General features: G+C 41.8%; 1 protein-coding gene across 6 annotated transcripts in view; it reads left to right on the top strand.

Annotated features, from left to right (window-relative positions):
• LOC109634909 (RNA-binding protein with multiple splicing-like) overlaps positions 1-19881 on the top strand; it is a 35838-nt gene extending 15957 nt beyond the window's left edge. The window contains exons 4-9 of one of the 6 annotated variants that reach the window (XM_020095732.2): positions 2411-2473; positions 5125-5275; positions 6634-6761; positions 8623-8686; positions 16085-16205; positions 17252-19881. In XM_020095732.2, the coding sequence (XP_019951291.1) occupies positions 2411-2473; positions 5125-5275; positions 6634-6761; positions 8623-8685 (405 nt within the window). In that variant the 3' untranslated portion in view covers position 8686; positions 16085-16205; positions 17252-19881. Of the gene's footprint in view, positions 1-2410; positions 2474-5124; positions 5276-6633; positions 6762-8622; positions 8693-16084; positions 16206-17247 lie in introns of all 6 variants that reach the window. The other 5 variants (XM_020095729.2, XM_020095730.2, XM_020095728.2 and 2 more) reach the window with 5 other exon arrangements.
• Positions 19882-20082: the final 201 nt, after the last annotated feature.

The following is a 20082-nucleotide window of genomic DNA, read 5'->3' as shown; positions in this document are numbered from 1 at the left end:
GTTAACACCTTGTTGACTATGATGGATTAGCACCTTTTGTCAGGACGTACCTGGAATAGGGAAAAAAATTATTTGGAGGAGGAAAGGGGAAAAAGTGTTGCACTAACTTGCCTTTGGCAGTCGCGCAGTATGCTTGTAGTCACAGACAGTCAACTCTGTAGGGACGTGCAGGAATAGGAAAGGAGATTGAAAAGAATTTTGAGGTGTCAACACAAGCGTGTTTGACAAAAGCGGTACTGACGGTGGAGTTTTTGCCTCCGGGGGCGCAGGACTGAAAATGAGCTCAGCTGGCAGGTGTCCACATCCAGAGTAAAGCAATTTAGCTGCATGTCACTGTACTTATTAGCACTTTACACCGTTTCCCATAAAGACATGACATGCTCATTATAAAGGTTTAGGAGATTTACAGTGAACGTGCTGAGTATAATGAAGTAGAGTATATTACTGCTTATATAAGCACAAAGGGAAGCTTTTTTTCCTGACAGTGAAACATTCTTCAGGTAAAATCCTATTGTGTGGTTTGCCATTTTTCCCTTTTTTATTATAGTGTTGTTTCACACCATTTTAATATATGGCCCATCTTTTAATACATCTAGCTCCACCTGACCCTCATTGTGTTCCGTATTTTTTTATCAGTTCATGTAATGATCTTCTTAAACCACCCCAATAATTCCATTTATAAAGAAGAAAATCATGTTTGCTTTTAAAATTACTCGGTATACTTTGAGTCACCTCGCTGTAGTGAAGCCAAAGTGCCTTGATCGCCACCTGCTGGCTGGCTGCAGCATAGCTCACAAAGTCCCGCCTCCTCCATGGTTGTGGATTTGATATGGGCTAAACTAAATCCAACTGGACACAAATGCGGTTTCTGTCATTTTAGGTAGTTTGTTCATGAGTTCATATTCCGGTAATTTTGGTTTTAATTAGTTATTTGATGTCATAAAAACGGGGTAAAGATCATGATTGACAGGTCACACAGCTTTTCACCCTCATGAAAAATCATTTTATATAATTACTCCAAAAAATGCTGAACTGAATGTTGATCAAATCATAAATTAATCAGGTAATCAATGCTCGTCTTTACAGTTTAGTCCTGAGGTGACACTTAACCTGCACAACTCCAAATTTCACAACGTAGAATATGAGATTCCTACAGGTTTTCCTTCTTTTTGTTCTGCCTGTTTAATGAATACGTGAGACGCTCAGCAACTCTCTTTGCACTTTGGCCTCTCGCTGGCATCCACCCATAGTTTCATAATAATTGCCGTCTTCCGCGTGGCAAACGTCAGCTGATGCTTGTGTTTGTCGGGTCTGGCAGTGCAAGGGCAGCGCAACATTCCTCAGGCTTTGTTTAGAGCGACTTCAGTCCATACAAACAGCAATGACAATGGCATCGTAAATCAATCGATCTCACTCTTCCTTCCACTCAGGAGAACACGCAGCCATCTCCTTATATAGCAAGAGCCACATCTCAGGCCCTTTCTATTTATATTCCTGTTACGCTTTCCCGCTGCCTGACGTCTTCACTTAGTCCGACTTTCTTTTTTGTCTGTGTGTATGTTTTCTTTTTTCCCCTCCTCCTTCTTCTCCTCCTTCACTATACTTGTTCAAAATTCCCATAACCCTTGAAAAGCTTTTTGCAGATCACACGCAGCAGTGCAACCTCATGGGAGCAACATGTTTAGCGATTTCATTTTCTCCTCTGCCGCCCCCACCTCCTAATGTCCCTATCCACACAAACATGCTCCGCAGAAATGTGTATTCTTAGATCACATCTGCAGCATCGAGTTAGAAATCCGACAAACCAAACCAGCAGCAGCCTTTGTCTTTTTTTTGTTTCCTCTCTCTCGCACACTCACCTTTAAGATTGCGGACTCTAAAGTAATGCCACCAGAATACAAAGCAAGTAGATGTAAACAAGGACGTGTTGCACTGACAGGGCTGTTAGAGGAGTCCAACTATGTCCATCTCTTGCTTCACTCTTTTTTGTATATACTCACCTTTAACCTCTAAAATTCAAATTCTCAAGACCCCCCTTTGCATTTTTCTTCCTTTTTCTCTTTCGGTTTCTTCTCCTTTTTCAGCTTTTCCCCCTCTCCCTCTCTTACACTCACTCACATGCACTTTCTTGCTCTCACATTGCCCGTATTTGGGCATAGGGGAGATGAATGATGAACTCTCCTCGTACAAAGTGAGCGTCCAGCCTCTATTTCTCTTTCTCTCTTTCTCTCTTGGTCGCCACAGCTTTATAAACAGGGCGAGAGAGAGGAGGAGGAGGGGGTGGGTATGATAAAAATGGAAAAAAATATATAAAGAACAACATGTCTATGTCACTCAGACAGAAATGCAGACTCAGTCTTCTGCCCTAAACCATGTTTCTTCCTTTTGTTCTGTCTCCTTGTCTCCCCAGCCGGTGGGGTTTGTCAGCTTTGACAGTCGATCAGAGGCGGAGGCTGCTAAGAATGCCTTGAACGTAAGTGTCATGCCCTCTCTGTGCTCCTCTCCAGCACCAGCTCAGCGCTCCTATATCTTGTGATGACTTGGAATCAAATCGTTCTGCCTTCTGTGCAAATGCATTTGATAATGGGGGGGGGGGGGGGGATCCAGATATTCTTATATTACAATCGAGAAAAGGTAGTAAAGACAAACACAGCAGGGCTGCTCTAAATGCTGAATTTCTGAATGTTTCTAAGTAAATAAAGCATCTTTTCTTGAAGCTTTACTGTGGATCCTGCAAGGTCAGGAGAAAAAATTGCTCTTGCACCACATATAAATAGAAGATATTGATCTGGGGTTTACTTTTAATCTCGTTTATATCAGAAGCTCAGGAGGAAGCCTTGATGAGGCAGATTCAAATATAAAACGTTGACCATCCTCAGGGTTTTATTCAGTTCTCTTGAAACAAAGCATTGAAAGACTAATGAACTCACAGCTTTATTTTCCCATTGTTTTTTTTCAAATACATCTATCTATACACCACCCAATTCTATTTTGCATCTTAAGTTTTTGTTGATCTCTTTGTCTCGGAAAAAGATCAGTTTTTACCATCCTCCCTAAAAGTGGGACTGTGACAACTCGAGCAGAATCTGTCAACCTTCAGATGTGGAGATATTGGTGCGCATCAAACGCAGAGCAGAGAGTTGAAGAAAGGATAAAAATTATCATCTTATTATGAGCCAACAATAGTCTGACTTGTTTCCATAGAATCGCTCTGCGGGGCTGAGAATTGAGCAGCACACTTGTTTTTCGGGGAAAGCTACGTCCCAGGGGTCATATGGAGATAAGCCAGAGTTTGCAAACATCTATCTGCACATTGAAATATGGGAAAGACGGAGAAAACTGTAAGAATAAGGGGATTTGTCTCCTGTTATGGTGATTGTATTTTTCCTAAAAACCAAGGACATATATAAATTCTAAAAGAACTAAAACACCATTATAGCACCTAAACATTGCATGCAAAAGTCCAAAGGAAGTACTTAGAAGCTTAAACACATTTCAAGGTAAAGATTCAACACAGTTCAAACCGAGATGCACTCAGGCCTCATTATATTCATGTACCTCATTATACCCGCGCAGCCTCAACTGGCAGAAGCTTCGAGAGCACTGAGCCAAGGCAATCCTAGTTAATTCCCTCTCCTTCATGAGAGGAGTCATCCCTTGCTTGTTTCAGCTCAGCTTTGTCCGAGCCTGCAGGGATGAGCCGAGAAACCCATCCCCGCAGCTTCTCACTCTTCTGCCGCAGAGAACTTTTACTCTTGACTGCTTTTCTCCTCCATCGATCTGACCTGCGTATTTTTTTCTCTCTGCAGAAAATCAACCAGGGTTAATTAAAAGGTTTTTATAGTTGCCGGCAAAATTCCACCCTGCGTTGTTGCTTCCAAGCAAACCAAATAAATAGCAGCTTTGTTTTTTGGGATGAAGAAGACCTTTGTTTGTGTCACATTCCTTATTTTTTCTCAGGCGAAAGTAATTGAGAAGAAAAAATGATTTGGACGAGGGTACATGGAGATAGTTGATGTAGATCTGAGAGACAAACAACCTTTGCTTGGCTTGTCATGAGCAGTGCTATGTCAGAAGGCTTTTAGGATTGGCATCTGAAGAATTTACCAGGATTTTTGGCTCACTTGAAGCAATGACTGTCATTTGATGTCATGATATTACATGGCTCGCCTGCTCGTGGTATAAATGACATCATGCGCCGGCCAGGTTTGTGTCATCAGGTTGTAATTTCAGTTGTGGGTGTCACCCGTCATCTCCCGTGCTGAAACAGAATATCACTGCAATCCACAGTGAGTCGTTTACAGCGAGCTTCAAAGTCTAAGCAAGTGCCAAGATATTGGCAGTAAACTCTGTTGGGAAATGGTGAAAGATGAAAAGTATACAAAGTGACAATTCCAGATACCAGCAAGGTCCCGTTGGACATTTAAATAACACACAACAAGGCTGAGAATGCAAAAGCAGAAGACGTGCATGATAACAAACTCCTTAGTGTTCTAAATGAGTCTGCTTCATCATTACTTCAAAGCATAAGACAGCAAATCTGTCAATTGCTCTCTATTATTTATAGCGTCACCACTTCGGCGATGAACAAAATCATTTGCTCGTTCCAAGCGTGCCTGCTAAAGCAAAGTATCAGTGACCAAATGTGTAACATCATTGAGTCATTTTACGGTGAATCCTAATCTGGTTCAACAAAGGCGTTAACTTCCAGGAAAACAAAGGACCTCTAAGAACGCCACAGACAACTTGTGTACATTCATCATATTTGACAGCAACACGAACAAATAGGTTTGTTACTGTTTGCAAGAGATGAGTCGCTTAAATCTACTGAAAAGTGGCGACAGCAATAAAAAATATGTTTTAAAAAGTATCTCGGAAGCGTTCACGTTTCTGTGTTCAGGAACGTCATTTCCAGCATTGCTATTATAAAGTCAGAATGCAATGTTTGATTCTTTAATGATGACGCCCACCTTTACGTTTCAAAAGCGCAATATCTATACATGTACCATTTAACCCTTTGTTGTAGCTTTTAATGAATCAGTCTGTGTACATTAACTGTTTCATTTTACCAGCACGTAGAAAAGCTTTGTACAATTTCTGATGCAAATTTCCATTTGATCTCAGGGGGTCAGGTTTGATCCGGAAATACCCCAGACCCTGCGGCTGGAGTTCGCCAAGGCCAACACCAAGATGGCCAAGAACAAGCTGGTTGGCACTCCCAACCCCCCTCCTTCCCAGCAAAGCCCCGGGCCACAGTTCATCAGCAGAGACCCATGTGAGTTCTCTGTCCACGAGCTTGTCTAACTTTTTCTTCATCTGTGCTGCCGCTGCTGCTTCCTTTGGACATTAGTGTCACTTGTTTGAGCTGACTGGACAGCTGGTTCCTTTTAGGATTTTTTTTTTGCCGTACATTAATAGAGGAGTGTTTGTGCTTCAGCTGTGCCTGTGAAAAATGGAGTCAACTTGGCTTCTGATCACTGAAAAGTAGATTCTTTTTTCTTTTAATGGTGTGTTTGCTCCACACTGAAACACTGTCATCCTGTGCACTCTTGATAATGACTCCTCTCTTTGGTACCAGAAATGCATTGTGCACTTTTGGCATAATGGGTCAACATGTTTAAAGCTCCCTCTCTTAAATGATACACGTCCCCTATCAGATCTACAGTACATGTTCACTGTTTCAAGGCCCTTGTGTACCGAGTGTGTATGGAATGTAGCGCTGTAGCCTTTTTTCCAGTTTAGCTAAATACTTTTCCAAGGGCTTAAGGATTCTGTGAGAATCAACGATTGATAGTTGAACATAGGCCAGCTGTGGCTGTACATTCTTCCTGAATTACCAAACTGCTCTTATCTTGGATCTTTTTTTTTTTTGCCAGAGAAAGGGTGTGTACTCAAGGCCCCAGTGGAAAATGGAAGGAAACTATTAATGAAACCATGACGTAATCACCAGGAGTGAAATTGCTGTCATTTCCCGATAAGAGATGTTTAAATCAGGCATGTTTCTGTTCATGCTTAGATAAACATTTACCAGGAGACAGAAAGCAAAGGGAAAAGGCTCCTTAAATTTTAAGGCAATGAGATGTTTCTCCAGTGAGTTGCTTTTTTTTTGTTTTTAAGTGTTCACACACTCTGTACCACTCTGCACCATCATCTATCTCTTCACTCATGCACTATGCTCTTTTTTCACTGTCACTTTACACTCGACACTGAGTAAATCATCACATCTGAGATGGTTTCCTCTCATGTCCCCTGAAATTAGTCAGATATATTGATAGTTAATTAATTCTATTCTCGCACATTACAAATGTGTGCTGTGTACAATGATAAAGATGCCCGATCTACAGTCAAAAATAATATGTTTTTCCCTCTATACAGATGCTGGCATTCTTATATAAAAAATATATTTGGCTATGTTTGGCATCATTGATGCTATAACGTTAACTTTGCAATATCAAAGTCAAACTCGGCTATGATCTGACGGTCGTTGAATCAAAGAAATTAAATGAGAGGAAGCGACTTGAGATAATTATCAGCTGTAGCGCACCTCCACAACCACCACCTCCTCCACCTGAGCCACCCACCCATCCACGGGCCACTCTCCTCACTCCACTCCTCCTCTTCTTCTTTCCACAGATGAGCTCACAGTGCCTGCTCTATATCCCAGCAGCCCAGATGTGTGGGCGTCATACCCACTGTACCCGGCGGAGCTGTCGCCAGCCCTCCCACCCGCTTTCACCTACCCCTCCTCGCTCCACGCTCAGGTAACCTGCAAACCCACCCCTTCCTCGCTCACTATACCACCATCACCACCACTGCCCCTTCACCTCCTCCTGAGCCCACGGTGCAAACAGCTGCCGCCCTGAAATCATCTGTCTGTTCCATCCTCAGGGCACGCACCACCCAACCACTGTTATTTTTTTAATTTGCAAAGAACTGACGGCTGCAAGGCATAGGTGCAGTCAAGGTTAAATCAAATATCCAGACAGTAACCTTGTACTGTTTTAAAGCCAAGGAAATAAATTGTTTTTTGGGGAATCTATTTTTCTTAGAGCTAGGTAAACACAAAAAGCACAGGTGCATTAGAGCTTCATACTAAGAGCTGGTCATGTGCTCAGTGGAAGCAGGAAATGAATTAGGAATCTGACATAATTGAATTTGCGTATTGATGGTGAAATCACTGACCTTCTTATGATAAATAATTAATTTCCAGGGTGTAGTGCATTTTGGCATATATGTAATGATGCTCTCTCTTGAGTGGAGCTGATACCTGATCCCATTAACTTCCAGGAATCAAACTAATCTCACCCTTCACAAAACCATGGAACTGCTTATGTTTAACTGACCTGTAAGATCTCAGCTTTTGCAACCCCAAATTGTACTTCTTGTAGTTTCTGTCTTCAATATAACAATTACAACATTTCTGGGTATTCAAAAAAACTGCTTGAAAGCACCTAGTTGAGTGAGGTAAGCATATTTTTCTATAAAAATTAAGAATCTGTCAAAGTTGAACATCTACTACCACAGCTAATAGTCTTTGTGAATCAATAACGGCTCATATCATGTCACTTTATTTAAATCACTCTCTCTCACTCACTGACACACACACATTACTGCAGCTCTTTAAAAGGTTTGCATCATCATTTGATCATCACCTACTTCATTAATTAAAACCCTCTTTTTTTCCACCAACCGTGATCCAGTTTATCAAGGTCCTCTAAGCTGCACAGCTCCACTGTGAGTTCACATAAGAATTCCTTATTGATCTCTTGAAATTCTTCTCATGAAGCCTGTTTGCTACCGGCTGACCTCGATTAGATCTCACTAGTAGATATACTATTTCTGACTCTTTTTTGTTGCTGATTGGGTTTCAGTCTTGCATTGATCTGCCAGTACTTTGAAGTATTTTAAGCTCAAAATGTTCAGTATCAGTTGTGTTGTCTTTTATATCTCTATATATAGAGTATATTTCTGCATTCTGTATAATGCAGATACCAAGGTTATTTAAGTATAAAGGCCCCCTAGCAAAGAAGCTGAAGCTCAGATGATGTCAGAATTTGAAATCAGCTGAATCTGCCTAGCTGGTATTTTTCCACATGTGAGCGCACACACGGACGCACAAAGAAAATCTAGCCTTGTGATTTTGAATAGTGTGTTATGTTAGCATCTTGCATCCTCTTATGACCCAGAGTAGATGCTGGTGTGAGTTATTAAATGTGGATCTAAAGAGGTAAAGCCCACACACACACACACACACAAGTTACTGATCAAATCTAATTTATGTTAACATGAGCTCAGCTCTCTGGCTCATTGAAATGCTGGCATCCTCTCTACTGAGGGCACAGTGGACGTGGGATTGCTGCTAACTGTTAGCATCTGTTTGCAAAGTAGAAGCACAAGAAGTTCTTCTGTTGTGTCACTTGAAAGTCTCAACAAGAGAAAAAGCTTTTTTTAATATTAAATATGAAACCATTATTGTGCATTAAATGCCCTTGAGATTACACGGTTTAAACGGTGCCAGTAAATTGTGTAATATTTACTTTAACATTAAGTTTGTAGGAATATAAATTGTGTGTAGTCATATCATTTGTACGTGTGTTAATGTGAGTGTGACTGTTTGTTTAGATTCGCTGGCTCCCACCTGCAGATGGAACTCCTCAGGGATGGAAGTCCAGGCAGTTCTGCTGAAGTATGTGTGAGTAACAACTCACACTCACACCCTGCCCAGCTATGACAAAGACGTGTACATTGTGCCTTGCCATAAAATTACTTTAGTAAATGTTATGACACTCTGTTTAAACAGGCCGAGAGATTCCTAAACATATGTTCGGGAATATCACAGGGTTTTACTCTGCACGTGGCATGTGTGCGTCAAGTGAGCGCCCTCTCTTTTACCCTCAAACCTCACATGAAAAAAAACCCTCCATCTCACTAACAGCCAAACTTACCAACTAATTAGTCACGTTTCTCCCAAAGAGCACATACTACTCACTAACACGAAACAAATTAGCCTGTTACTCTGGTTATGAGTAAATGTGGACGTTTTAAATCTCCAGTCGGTCAATTGAACCGCAGCCGCTCGTCACACGCCATCATAAGATATGAAAGGTGCAATTTAAAGGGGAACTCCATTATTTTCCTCCGCTCAGGTCACAGGGTGCAGAGGCTCCACTTCTCCCATTGAAGTGACGCTTGATCTCTGGCATCAAAGGCGGCGAGTCAAACGGAATGTACAACGAGCCCCGGCGCCGATGTTTCAGTAAAACTGAAGGAGTAGAAATCAGCAAATATGTCTAAAATGCTCAAATGAGCTGCTTTGATAGGTAAAGTTATTAAAACCAGTGGTGAAAGTCACTCACTGGATTTATTCTAGCGCTGAGAGCGATAATTATGTGGGTTCGTCAGTATGAGCATCCTCTGCCACGTTCTACAGTCAAAACAACTGCTACGAGTCTTAGTGGTCTGAGTACTTGTTCCAGCAGTGATTGTAATTGATTTTAATTTTCCAAAATGATCTTATCGCTCCTGAAATTAGATTAAGTTGAGTTGTTTTGGTGCAGGATCAGTCAAAGTTATTGGTTCCACAGATCGGCCGCTTGATATTTATTGTTATTGTATGTGAGGAAGAGGTTTTTTTTATCATGCCCACGTTCTAACATCGCTATAATAAACACTGAATATTGTCCTATAATAGTGTTGTGTACCATACAGCGGATATTATGGCGTGTTTGTCATTTTGTCAAACCCTGGCAGAATGAAATACATTTTTTAATTTAGCAAGTGTTTTTTGGCATTTCTGCATCATGACAAAGTACACAGTGGAGAACTGTAAAGGAGATGGGACAGAACGAGGCGGCGGACGTGATGCTCCAAAAGGTCGTAAATGTGGAATATGCACTATGAACGGCTGAGGTACCTGGGTACTGCCGGAAGGGCTACTTTTATGAATCTTTATTAAAAATTGATTAGCTCTGGGCTCCGTTAAAAAATGAATTACAGATTAAATAATTTCAGCCGAGAGTGCAGAGAGTTCTCAAAGCAGCTGGTTTCTAATAAGCACTTTGATAAGTTCATTAATCGGCCGTAACCGCTCCTGAGCTACGCCATATGTGTTTCGCTCTCTGCTTTCTCTTGTGCTCTCAGGAAAAAAACCCCACAAAGCACGACAAATCCCCCTGCTGCTTTGTGTATCTGTGTCGACTGACTGTGTGCATTTGCGCTCGGCGCCAGTCACACTGTCACCAGCACCCTCCCTTCAACGTCTCGGGACAGGAAGGAACATGTTCTCCCCGACCCCTTAGGGAGCGAGCGGGGAGCGGGTGGGAGGTAGTAGCAGCAATGGAGGCTAACATGGCTCAGGCTGTTGATTGATGCGAGTCCTCTGCCGTCTCCCTCTAACCCTGCATCAGAGCTTTCTACCAGACATCCAAACACCGCACAAGATTTAAAAAAAAGAGCTGTTGGAGTAATTTGATGTTTTGGGGATTTCATCTCTGTCAGGGGGGCAAAAGAGGAAGGGAGTGGAGAAGGGAGGGGCTTGGAGGAAATAATTACTACTCTATCAAACCAAAAGGAAGTCATTTGGTCGGTCAGGCTGCCCCAGTGGATATTAGCCCCTGTATGAAACAACAACATCCCCACATCCGGCTCACAGTGCAGGGTGAAGTGAAGTTGAGACATCCAGTCAGAATGCTGTGATAATTACAGGCCACTGCAGTAGATACATACACACATATGCAACACACTCAGATTATGTAGTTTATATCATGTGCAAGTACATGCCCAAACATAAAGCCTCTCACAGTCAAGCACACTCAACTTGCATGCACGCTACAGTGAACAGGTTTTCTTTATGATTTCTGCAAGGAAATTTGTTTGTGCTGCTCACAGCATTTACAAATTACACTTTGTTCCGCAGTTCCATGTATATCCAGAAACATTCTGTTACTCGAGAAAACCACAGACCTCACTGAGAACACTTCTGTGAAGAGCTAGTCCCTGAAAGCTGTCTTTGGAAACACATGTTGTCGATGAAGGTGCTAACAAAGAGGATGGGAGGCGGGGCCTTTAAGCACTGGCTCGGTTTTCAACAACACATTTGTTGTATTTATTGTTATAATATCCTTGCACAAGAGCAATCAAATGATTGTCTGACTCACTATTAAGAATATCCACTGTGAGAGTAAACTGACATAGTAACATAATAGTCTTCATTAGAGCCCGACTGATTATCTGTTGGCCAATAAAATCAGAGATGTATCTGCATTTACGTTTCCTGATATGTGGTAATTAATGAGAAACTTACATTTGACTGAACAAACAATGCAGAAAAGATGGGCTGTGGGTTTATTTACACCCTAGTTGATGTTTCTGATTGTGTTTGTGTTTTCTTACGGTCAAACTGTAAAATATCAAGCCTCAATTTCATTTTTCTTTGCCATAAAAGTTTCACAACGACATTGTACATGTACTTGTACATTGCCATTTTTTTTTTTTTTTTACATATTGTGTTGGCCGATTTATCTATATCGGAGTATACAGAATCTAAATCAGACCCCAAACCCTTATCTGTCAGTCTCTTGTGTTCATGTTTAGCTGTATCTGTCTTGTAATCACGATATAAAAGAAATGAAAATCATTGTTGAGTAAACTTTACTTAGTCCCTTGTGCAGATTTATCATATATACAGACCTTGTGTTATTCAGCTCATCCTCCATGTTAAATGAATGCAGCTACTGTCTTGATGTGAAGGGTGTTACTTATTTGTGCAACACAATCCGCGAACCAAAGCTCTTGTGAAACAGTTTTAGCTGCAAGACAACAAGAATAAACTTGAACTGAGGTTGCAGAGAGCCGTCTGTGTTGCATCACCGTCGTACAATCTGTCTCCTTATCGGAGGGTCATGTGTGCTCACAAAGAAAATACGAAGAAATCAGCATTTTTAAATTGTTATTCATGCCGAAGGCCGTTAGTGACAGTGAACCTTCAAAATGTGAATTCTAACAGCTCTGCAGCCCTGAGAGGCTTGTGGTCAGTCAGTGATCATCTGAGCATCTGAAGGACGTGGACAACTCACGGCCGGAGTATGTGGCTCGAATTCGGAAGTGTAACCGCGGGACACTTAAGTGTGTGTGTGAGAGACACAACAGCTGAACATGTACTGCTGACCAGGAGTCTTTAGTCACGGCTGGTAATGAGTCGTCTTAATCACCTGACATCCTGTTACAGCAGTGCGTCGTCTTTATCGCGGTCGCTACACTCAGGTTTGGCTTCTTTGCAACGTACTGTACTGTAACTGCTTTTGTTATTGTAATATACCACCAGGGGCTTAAGCCCAGCCACTCGTCTGATTGTTTGTGAAGCTGAATTATATTTGACATTCATGCTCTGGCACAGAACTGGGTCCAAAGACAACCTAATAGTGGACATTAATGCCTAGTGAACTGGAGGGAAAGGTAATCCGGATTTTCCATCTGACAAGACATGGTGGGGGAGTGTAGTGTGCGTGCCCCTATCATGCATGCCTGTGTGTGAGCCTGAGAGAGTTGAGTGTGTGTATGTGAGTGTGTGTGTGTGTGTGTAGTCTGGCTGCCTGCCCCGAGGACCTTTTTGGCCAATAGCCCGACAAAACCAATGGTTCCTGTGCAATGTTGGACTAACTCCCACTGGAGAGCTGAGGGCCAGCTGGGGCCCCATTCTAATAAGGAAGTGGGACTTTATCCCCTCACCCCCTACTGATACAAAACACACACACAAATGTACAGCAAAGCTACACCGTGGCCTCGTCCCCACACGGGATCTCGGGAGCTAGATACATGTCAGCAGCTGCGTTCATCACCACCCAGCACCAGCAGCCATCGCTGGTATGTGAGAAACACAGCCAGGGCCTAAAGGCTTTTCTCCGGATTAAAGGGGCTTCAGACGGGGTCTCTTTTTCATGGCCGCGCTGCACAGGTAGAGCTCTTAAAGGACCATCAGAGGTTTTGCTCCTCGACTACAAATTAGCTGTGCTTTACATATTCACTAACCATTGATGAAAGCAGGCTACAGATTAACATCAGGTGGTTAATGGTTTACCTTCTGGCCTTTTGAAGTGAAAATCAGTTAGAGGAAGTTTAGAAAAAGTTCTTTTATTAGTCAACTTTACATTATCATTGCAGTTTATTGAGGGCAGATTGATTTGATCTGTGTAGGTACTTGTACTGCGTTACCTTATAAAGCTCCTCTAATGAACTACGTCACTTCTCTTCTCTCATTTATAACCAGTTGTTACTGGACACGATCGTTCACACTAATGTTGGCAGAACTGGGTTCAGGTTTTATGCACCTTTTTCGATGGAATGAGCTCCAATCAGTCCAACAGCTGCAGTCTTACATTCCCCTGAGTGATTTCACATCTTTGTTATCTGATGATTTAAAAGGTTCTGTAATTGTTTTAATGAAGTCCTTGTTGTGTTGCTCTCATTGTTGAATTATGTTTATAAAATCCCTCAGCACATCACAACTGATACTGGATTTTTTCACTTGATACAAATATTTGTGTCTTATTACCAGTTTCAGATTTATATTATTAACAGTATTCTTTATTACATGTTTTTGCTATATTTTATAACTGTCAGCCAAAATAGCCAAACCATGTTTATTGCCTTCAAGTACTATATATTAATGTGTTTGAATTTAAGCTACATGAATGACAGCAGCAAACCACAATTTGCAATTTAAATAAATCCAGGAGTTATTGCGTTCACGCTCCTTTTCAGGTGTCGTGATCTGAGCTCCTCGTGTTCTTGGTTTTGGTAGCCAGTCAGTCTGGGTGTCTATGTGACTAATCCACAAAACACTGTGAGGTCGATTTGGCAGAGTCCAGTATGATGTGTTCAAACACTATAGTAGGGTGCTGTATTAAAAGTTGGATACATTTTGTGATTCAAGGATTGCTTAAAAATGTGATTATAAAAGAATTGTGACCGAAATGTGTGTATTTTATTGTGATAATTCGACTTTTTGTAAGTTTTTTACTTAATTTCTTACATTAGTTATCAGCTGAAGCAGAATGTCTGGTGTTAAACTATAATATAATTACCTCAGTCGGGCTTTAATCTTGAAAAGAATCAATGCATATTCAATGTTAGCAGCTCAGAATAAAACCAGTGACGCTCCTTCTCTGCAGCATGAGATCAATGATCACTGATAACACGGGCAGGAACATTCGCTATAGGAAGCCGAGCTGAAACAAACCAAACCAGTGCACACGTTCAGGAGAAACCGAGTCACCGCCCACATTCTCAAACACTTGTTGTTTACCTATCTCACATCATGTGCCACGGCTGAGTTATTGGATGTAACACATTAAGCCAGCGGATCACTAAAACACTTCCTAATCCGCACAGACGTGTTCAATGATCAACCCAATCTTTAACCTTGGCGTCTCTCAGCCAGTACAAATAGCGCGGTCTGCAAGTATGTGTCGCATCAGCTTAGCCGAGCGGCTGTACGACGCATTGATTCCCTCACCCTTGATTGAACGCGCAACAGGGCATTAGCCAGGCCAGCCGTGCCCCTTCAAAACACACACTGCTCTCTGGACGGGGGAACAGTTCCCAGATCCTCTCTCTTCTTTCTTCATCTGTCTCTCTCTTTTTCCTCTTGAGGTCATGTTTGGTTTACTAATTGTTTATTGTTCCAGAGTTTCTCTCCCCCTGAACCCGAGTTACCACGGTCTTGGAGAGAAGTCTATTTTTGGTGATACATCTGGGGGCTGGTGCGGGGGTCAGAGGGGTGACCTTTCTCTTCGGTCTGCCGGTGGTGGTGGTGGGAGAGGCATCATGGGAGATATGGTTGTTAGGCAGAAATTGACTTCCTGTTTGTTACATCTGGACTCTGATTTTGAAAGATTTGGCAAAATTGTCCACTTAAAAAGCACATTCCTGTAATTTTTACATATCAGATCGAGTTCACAAGTAACATGGAGCTCTGTGAGAAACCAGCTGTGTGTTCTCTTGTGTGTGGATCAGGAGTCTGTGAAAATTGCCTCAGAGACATCACTTACTGGAAGTAATCTGCGCGTGGGCTTGTTGTCTACACACTATAACTGAAAGGCTGCTGCACAGACTGGTGGTGTGAAGCTGGAAACGTGTAGGCGTTTACCAGGCAGACGGTATCTAATGAGGGAAGTTGCATTATGGGAAGTGTGGGATGGATTGATCAGGGGTTTGGTAGAAGCAGGGGGGAATCCAGGGGTGGGGTCAGAGGGGCACTGTTCCCAGCTGAGATTTGATCGGCCCCTGAGGTCCCCCTGTTCTGTCAGTACTTGTTTTTTTAATAGTCATTGTCTGACAATAAAATATGCTCTTTTGACGTGCTTGAACAAGAGACAATTTTCTAAAATATATTTCATAGTCTCTGGCTCAAAGCTATAGAGCGAACAGTGAGTTCATCGTGCACTTTACTGAATCAGGAATTATGCATGGATGTTGGACATATAGCTGTAAATATAATCACAATTAAAAGTCACAGGTTCAGTTCCTACCCGGTCGCTTAGGTTCTGTCCTAACCCTATTTCTTTTTTGTTATTGCTCTCTCCACATTCATTGGAACAGGAGTCTGGTCTTTGTATCCTGAAATAACTTGAGTGGAGAGACAGCGATAAGAGCTTCTGGTAATATTCAGGATTTCTTGGCTTCATGCGGCTCTGATTTTTAAACACCCTTCTTTTAATTCATCTTCTGTGAGTCCCCCAGTTTGACATGCGATCCATGACATCCTGTCTGGTCTCGGTGCAGTTTTGAGACGCTGCCACTGCACTTCCTGTCTTTATCCCTTCAGAATAATCACAATCCAAATCATGAATAAACAGTGGATCATAGACTGTATATAAAGAGCAGAGTGAAGACACGACTCAAAAATGTAAAAGTCTCAAAGATGGTTTCTATTTATTTGATGCTATAAAAACACATTGAAACGTCATGATTGACAGCTGAGTCTGACTCGTTCTGAACATCTTTAGAAACCAGCTTTAACAAAAACCATTCACCAGCAGTGCAGCTACATCCCACGAGTAAAACTCTCTCCCCTCTGTGTCCCCAGGTTCCTGATGTGTGATGGTGGCCGTGGCCGGCTGTGACGGGCGTTGCTGATTGCTTCTCATGTCCAATTAGAAAACCAGGAGGACTGACCTGACTCCAGCTCTCGGAGCAGCGTACCGTCGGTGAGTCGAAGGCCCGGTTTAGACTTGGTGTTAAAATCCGTCCTGAGAGATTCAACCATTCGTGGAGAGTGCTAAGTTCATCTGATCACATCTGGCATTACACTGTCCCGAATGTGGCTCCTGTGACCTTTTGTGATCAGATCTCGACTCCCCTCTCTATATGCAAAAAATCCACAATGTCATTAGTCGCCTGGAAGATCAAATAATGTTGTTTATACCCAGACTGAGTTTACAGATGGCCCCGTTGTCCAGTTGTTGTCATAGAACGTCAGCTGAGTAGGTCCGTGCATTTCTGTTGAATTTGGCCACGTGTGTCCCAGACCACCTGCATATGTGGTTTAAGTGATCGGATCTCAGGACGCGTTTAGGTGTATTCAGATCTGCAGTTAGCTGCCCATCCCTCAGAATGGATGTTAATACCAGGTCTGAACGGGATCTGTGGCTCGGACTTCACTCTGATCCCAACATTGATCCCAGCAGGCGAGGACAAAAGGTGTAAATCTTACCTAACTGCCAAACCAGAGAGCCTCTGCCTCCTGGGACAGAGGTTGATCCCCGTGTGTAGATTTTGTGGGAAAAGCTGTGAATCCCAGTTTATTTATTTATTTATTTGGGGAGGGGGGGGGTGCAGTATCACAGTGCCAACGACATCTGCTGACATGAACATAACCCCACCGAGCCATGTTGACAGCGTGTAAACTTTCATCTCTTGTGCGTTTCAGCTTTTTGCTCCGCAGAAAATGTTTTGAAAACACACCCAGCATTATAGAGTTATCTGTGGGATAAAAGTGTGTGTGTGTCTGTGTGTGTGTGTGGTCTTGGCAGCACAGAAATGGAGCAGAACACAAGAAACATTTTGTGTTAGTGTTTGTGTGTCTACAATGCAATGTCTACCTTTGTCTGTGGGTTTTATGGGCGTGTGTGAGTCTTGCACCAGTTCCACATGATCCCCTGTGTTTTCATTAGTGCACATGGTGACCATGACAACCTCACCCCATTTCTTTCCGTCTCCGTCCTCCCTCTCTCTCTCTCTCTCTGTCAGGCAGCAGCAGCCTCATGGGCCTCAGGACATTCTAGACCCCAGCCTCCATCACACATCGAGACCCCCACCACCATCCCCAAAGTCCCTCCAACTCTTTTTTTATACTGTTACATACTCTAGATTTACTGGCAGTGCTTTGGCCACACCTCCACTGACACCTCTGTGAAAAGGTACCGGGCACGCCCCTTTGTTGACCACTCGACTGCAGTGACTGTCTGAGGCTACGTCCACACTATTACGTTAAAGTTTTAAAACACGTCTCTGTTGCTACACCTGCCATTGAAGATGCTTCTGGTATTGCATTCTAGTTTCCCGCCCTGCATTATCTGGGATCGGCTCCAGCTCCTCCTGTGACTAAGCATTATAGATGATGGATGTGTCTCATCCATAGCATTTTCTGCAACGAGGCAACTAAATCCAATCTGCTTCCTGTGTACGGACTATGTAGAAGGTCATGTGGACAAAGATCATTTCTGAATCGGAATAAAATCGCTCATCTGGACTTTGATCATTTCCATTTGAAAGCCTTAAGTGTGTTAGTGTGGACATAGCTCAACATTAGCAGCTCTCTTGCTTTGTGTTCTGTACATACAAGTGTAAAGACGAGCCCACCAAAAGGGGGGGAACATACATTTTTGTTATGCAGTCACTTTGCAAGGCCAGATGTGTGGACGTGTGGCTAAAGCACTGCTCGATAATGTTATTATAGTACTATAATTATTACTATTGTGTATATCATTCATATTAATGTTATTATGATTATTAAATACATGTTGAAGCATGACTTTGCAAAAAAAGAAGAAAAAAAACAATGCTGTACATTTTTAGATATTTTAAAGAAATACAAAAAGGTATTTTTGTAATCCAGACGATGTTTGAGACGTTTGATTGGTTTATGTTGTGTTGAAGTGTGTGAGGAACTTTCCTGTTTCTGTTTTTGTTTGGCCCTCTCTCTTTAGCGCCATTATAAGATGGTATGTCACCCTGCTATACCGAAGCAGCCCTGTCGGTTTGCTTTTGTCTTTTCTACATACTGTGTGGACTTAGGTTTGACCGTGTGTGTCTTTGTGCGGCGCCTTTACCTGATGAAGGAAACGTATTAGTCTGATGTTCTGTGGTTGAACCGAGCAGTCGACGCCTGATCCAGCTCGTCATTTTGCAGTTTGAGGTAATCAAAAAAACAAAAAAAACAGTCATTGACAGGAATAAGCCATCGGTGGTGAAGGTAGTGACCCCCCCCAGAGACTGCAAAACATGGCAAACTGAGTCCTGCTATAATTAGGAAGACGTGTCTTCATTGTCTAGCAGCAGGACAGCAGCACAGTATGGAGAAATGAAAGACCAAAGGCATTTTTTTACACTGGAGAGCTTTCTAGGCGAGTGGAGTTATTCCGTTTTTTGACTGCTTTGTAGTCCTCAATCTGATTTCTTATGAAGTATGACATTATTTTTGCTTAATGTCTCTTTTGGTGTCACTCCAAAGAGCCACTCTGAAACTGAGAAGATATTCACTTTAAGCAATTTGTCTCTTTCGTCTATTTTTAGGGAGCCAATGTGACTCAACCTGCTTTTGTAAATTCTGAATTTACATACTGATGATTGGAGCGCGGAGAGAAAAAAACCCAACAACAAATCTTTTGTAATCGTGTGTATTCTGGGCCTGCAATAATGTCTTTACTGTATGACATGTCTAGCGATAATGTTCCTGTGACATTTTGACGCCAAAATTCTCGTTCATGTCACATTTGCACAAAAACAAACCTGTGAGACTTTTACTTTTCCTGTCGAGGCTAAGTCACATTTCACAGTGATGTGACAATCAAAAACTAAATCGAGAAAACAACAATCTTTTCCCGGTGATGTTTTAGCCCAGATGTGTACAATCATGTTGGACTGGTCGAATCATATAGTCAGTGTTTGTAATTAATAATAATGATAATATGCACGCACATCATATTGACTGATTCTAAGCAGATTTTGCTTTTACGGACATTTTTGACGCCAAGCTTGGCACCAAATTTCTAAGTATTTATAAGGTGTGTGTGTGTGCGTGTGTTTTTTAATGGGTATTATGTTTTTGAATTTCATAGAAGATGCCCATCATATAATTCATTGTAAGTATTATTGTAAGTTTAATTGTATATTCATTTTTGGTAGGTTTTTTTTCTAGAGCTTCATTTTGTGTTTGTATCTGACTGATTGGAACATACTGTATGTAATATATGAATACTGTTTTATCTTCACTGTGAAATTCAGAGAAAACCATGCTCTTTGAACGAATGGATCTTTTTGTGTTTTGTCAGCAGTACGGTACAGACGTTCCTGGAAATGAACATGATGATCCCTCCTTTCGTAGATGAAAACTACTCCTTCCTTGTTTCAGTATACCGTGTGCATATCTGTGTGTTTCTGTGCATGTTCACGGCATGTGTGTGTTCTTTTCTTTTCCCTAAATGCATACAGTACTGTTGATATTTATGTACTCTAGCCGCTGTAAGGAGAAACTGTATTTCAGTGAATTGCAGAGGTGTGTTTGTTTGAAACCAAAAAAAAAGGTGATCAAAATGAGAAGTTTTTATAAAAATGTTAAATGAAGACATTTCAGGCCGTCCGCCATTAAAAATTGACGTCATCCTTGTTGTCATGATTGCACACTTTTGTTCTCTCTGAATGTTATTGTGTCTTTATCGTTTATATGTACAGAAGTTTAGAATATCAAAACCGACAAAGTTAACATCGTCCTTTACGATTAAAGACAAATATTGTTGCTCGAAGATGTTGATGCAAATAAAAATAATAATAACTTAATTCGTATAGCTGTTTTCAATACAAGTA

This window comes from Paralichthys olivaceus, chromosome 22 (assembly GCF_024713975.1).
Source record: "Paralichthys olivaceus isolate ysfri-2021 chromosome 22, ASM2471397v2, whole genome shotgun sequence".
Lineage (NCBI taxonomy): Eukaryota > Metazoa > Chordata > Actinopteri > Pleuronectiformes > Paralichthyidae > Paralichthys > Paralichthys olivaceus.
The sequence above is the reverse complement of the archived record's forward strand: the minus strand, read 5'-3'. Positions and strand labels throughout refer to the sequence as shown.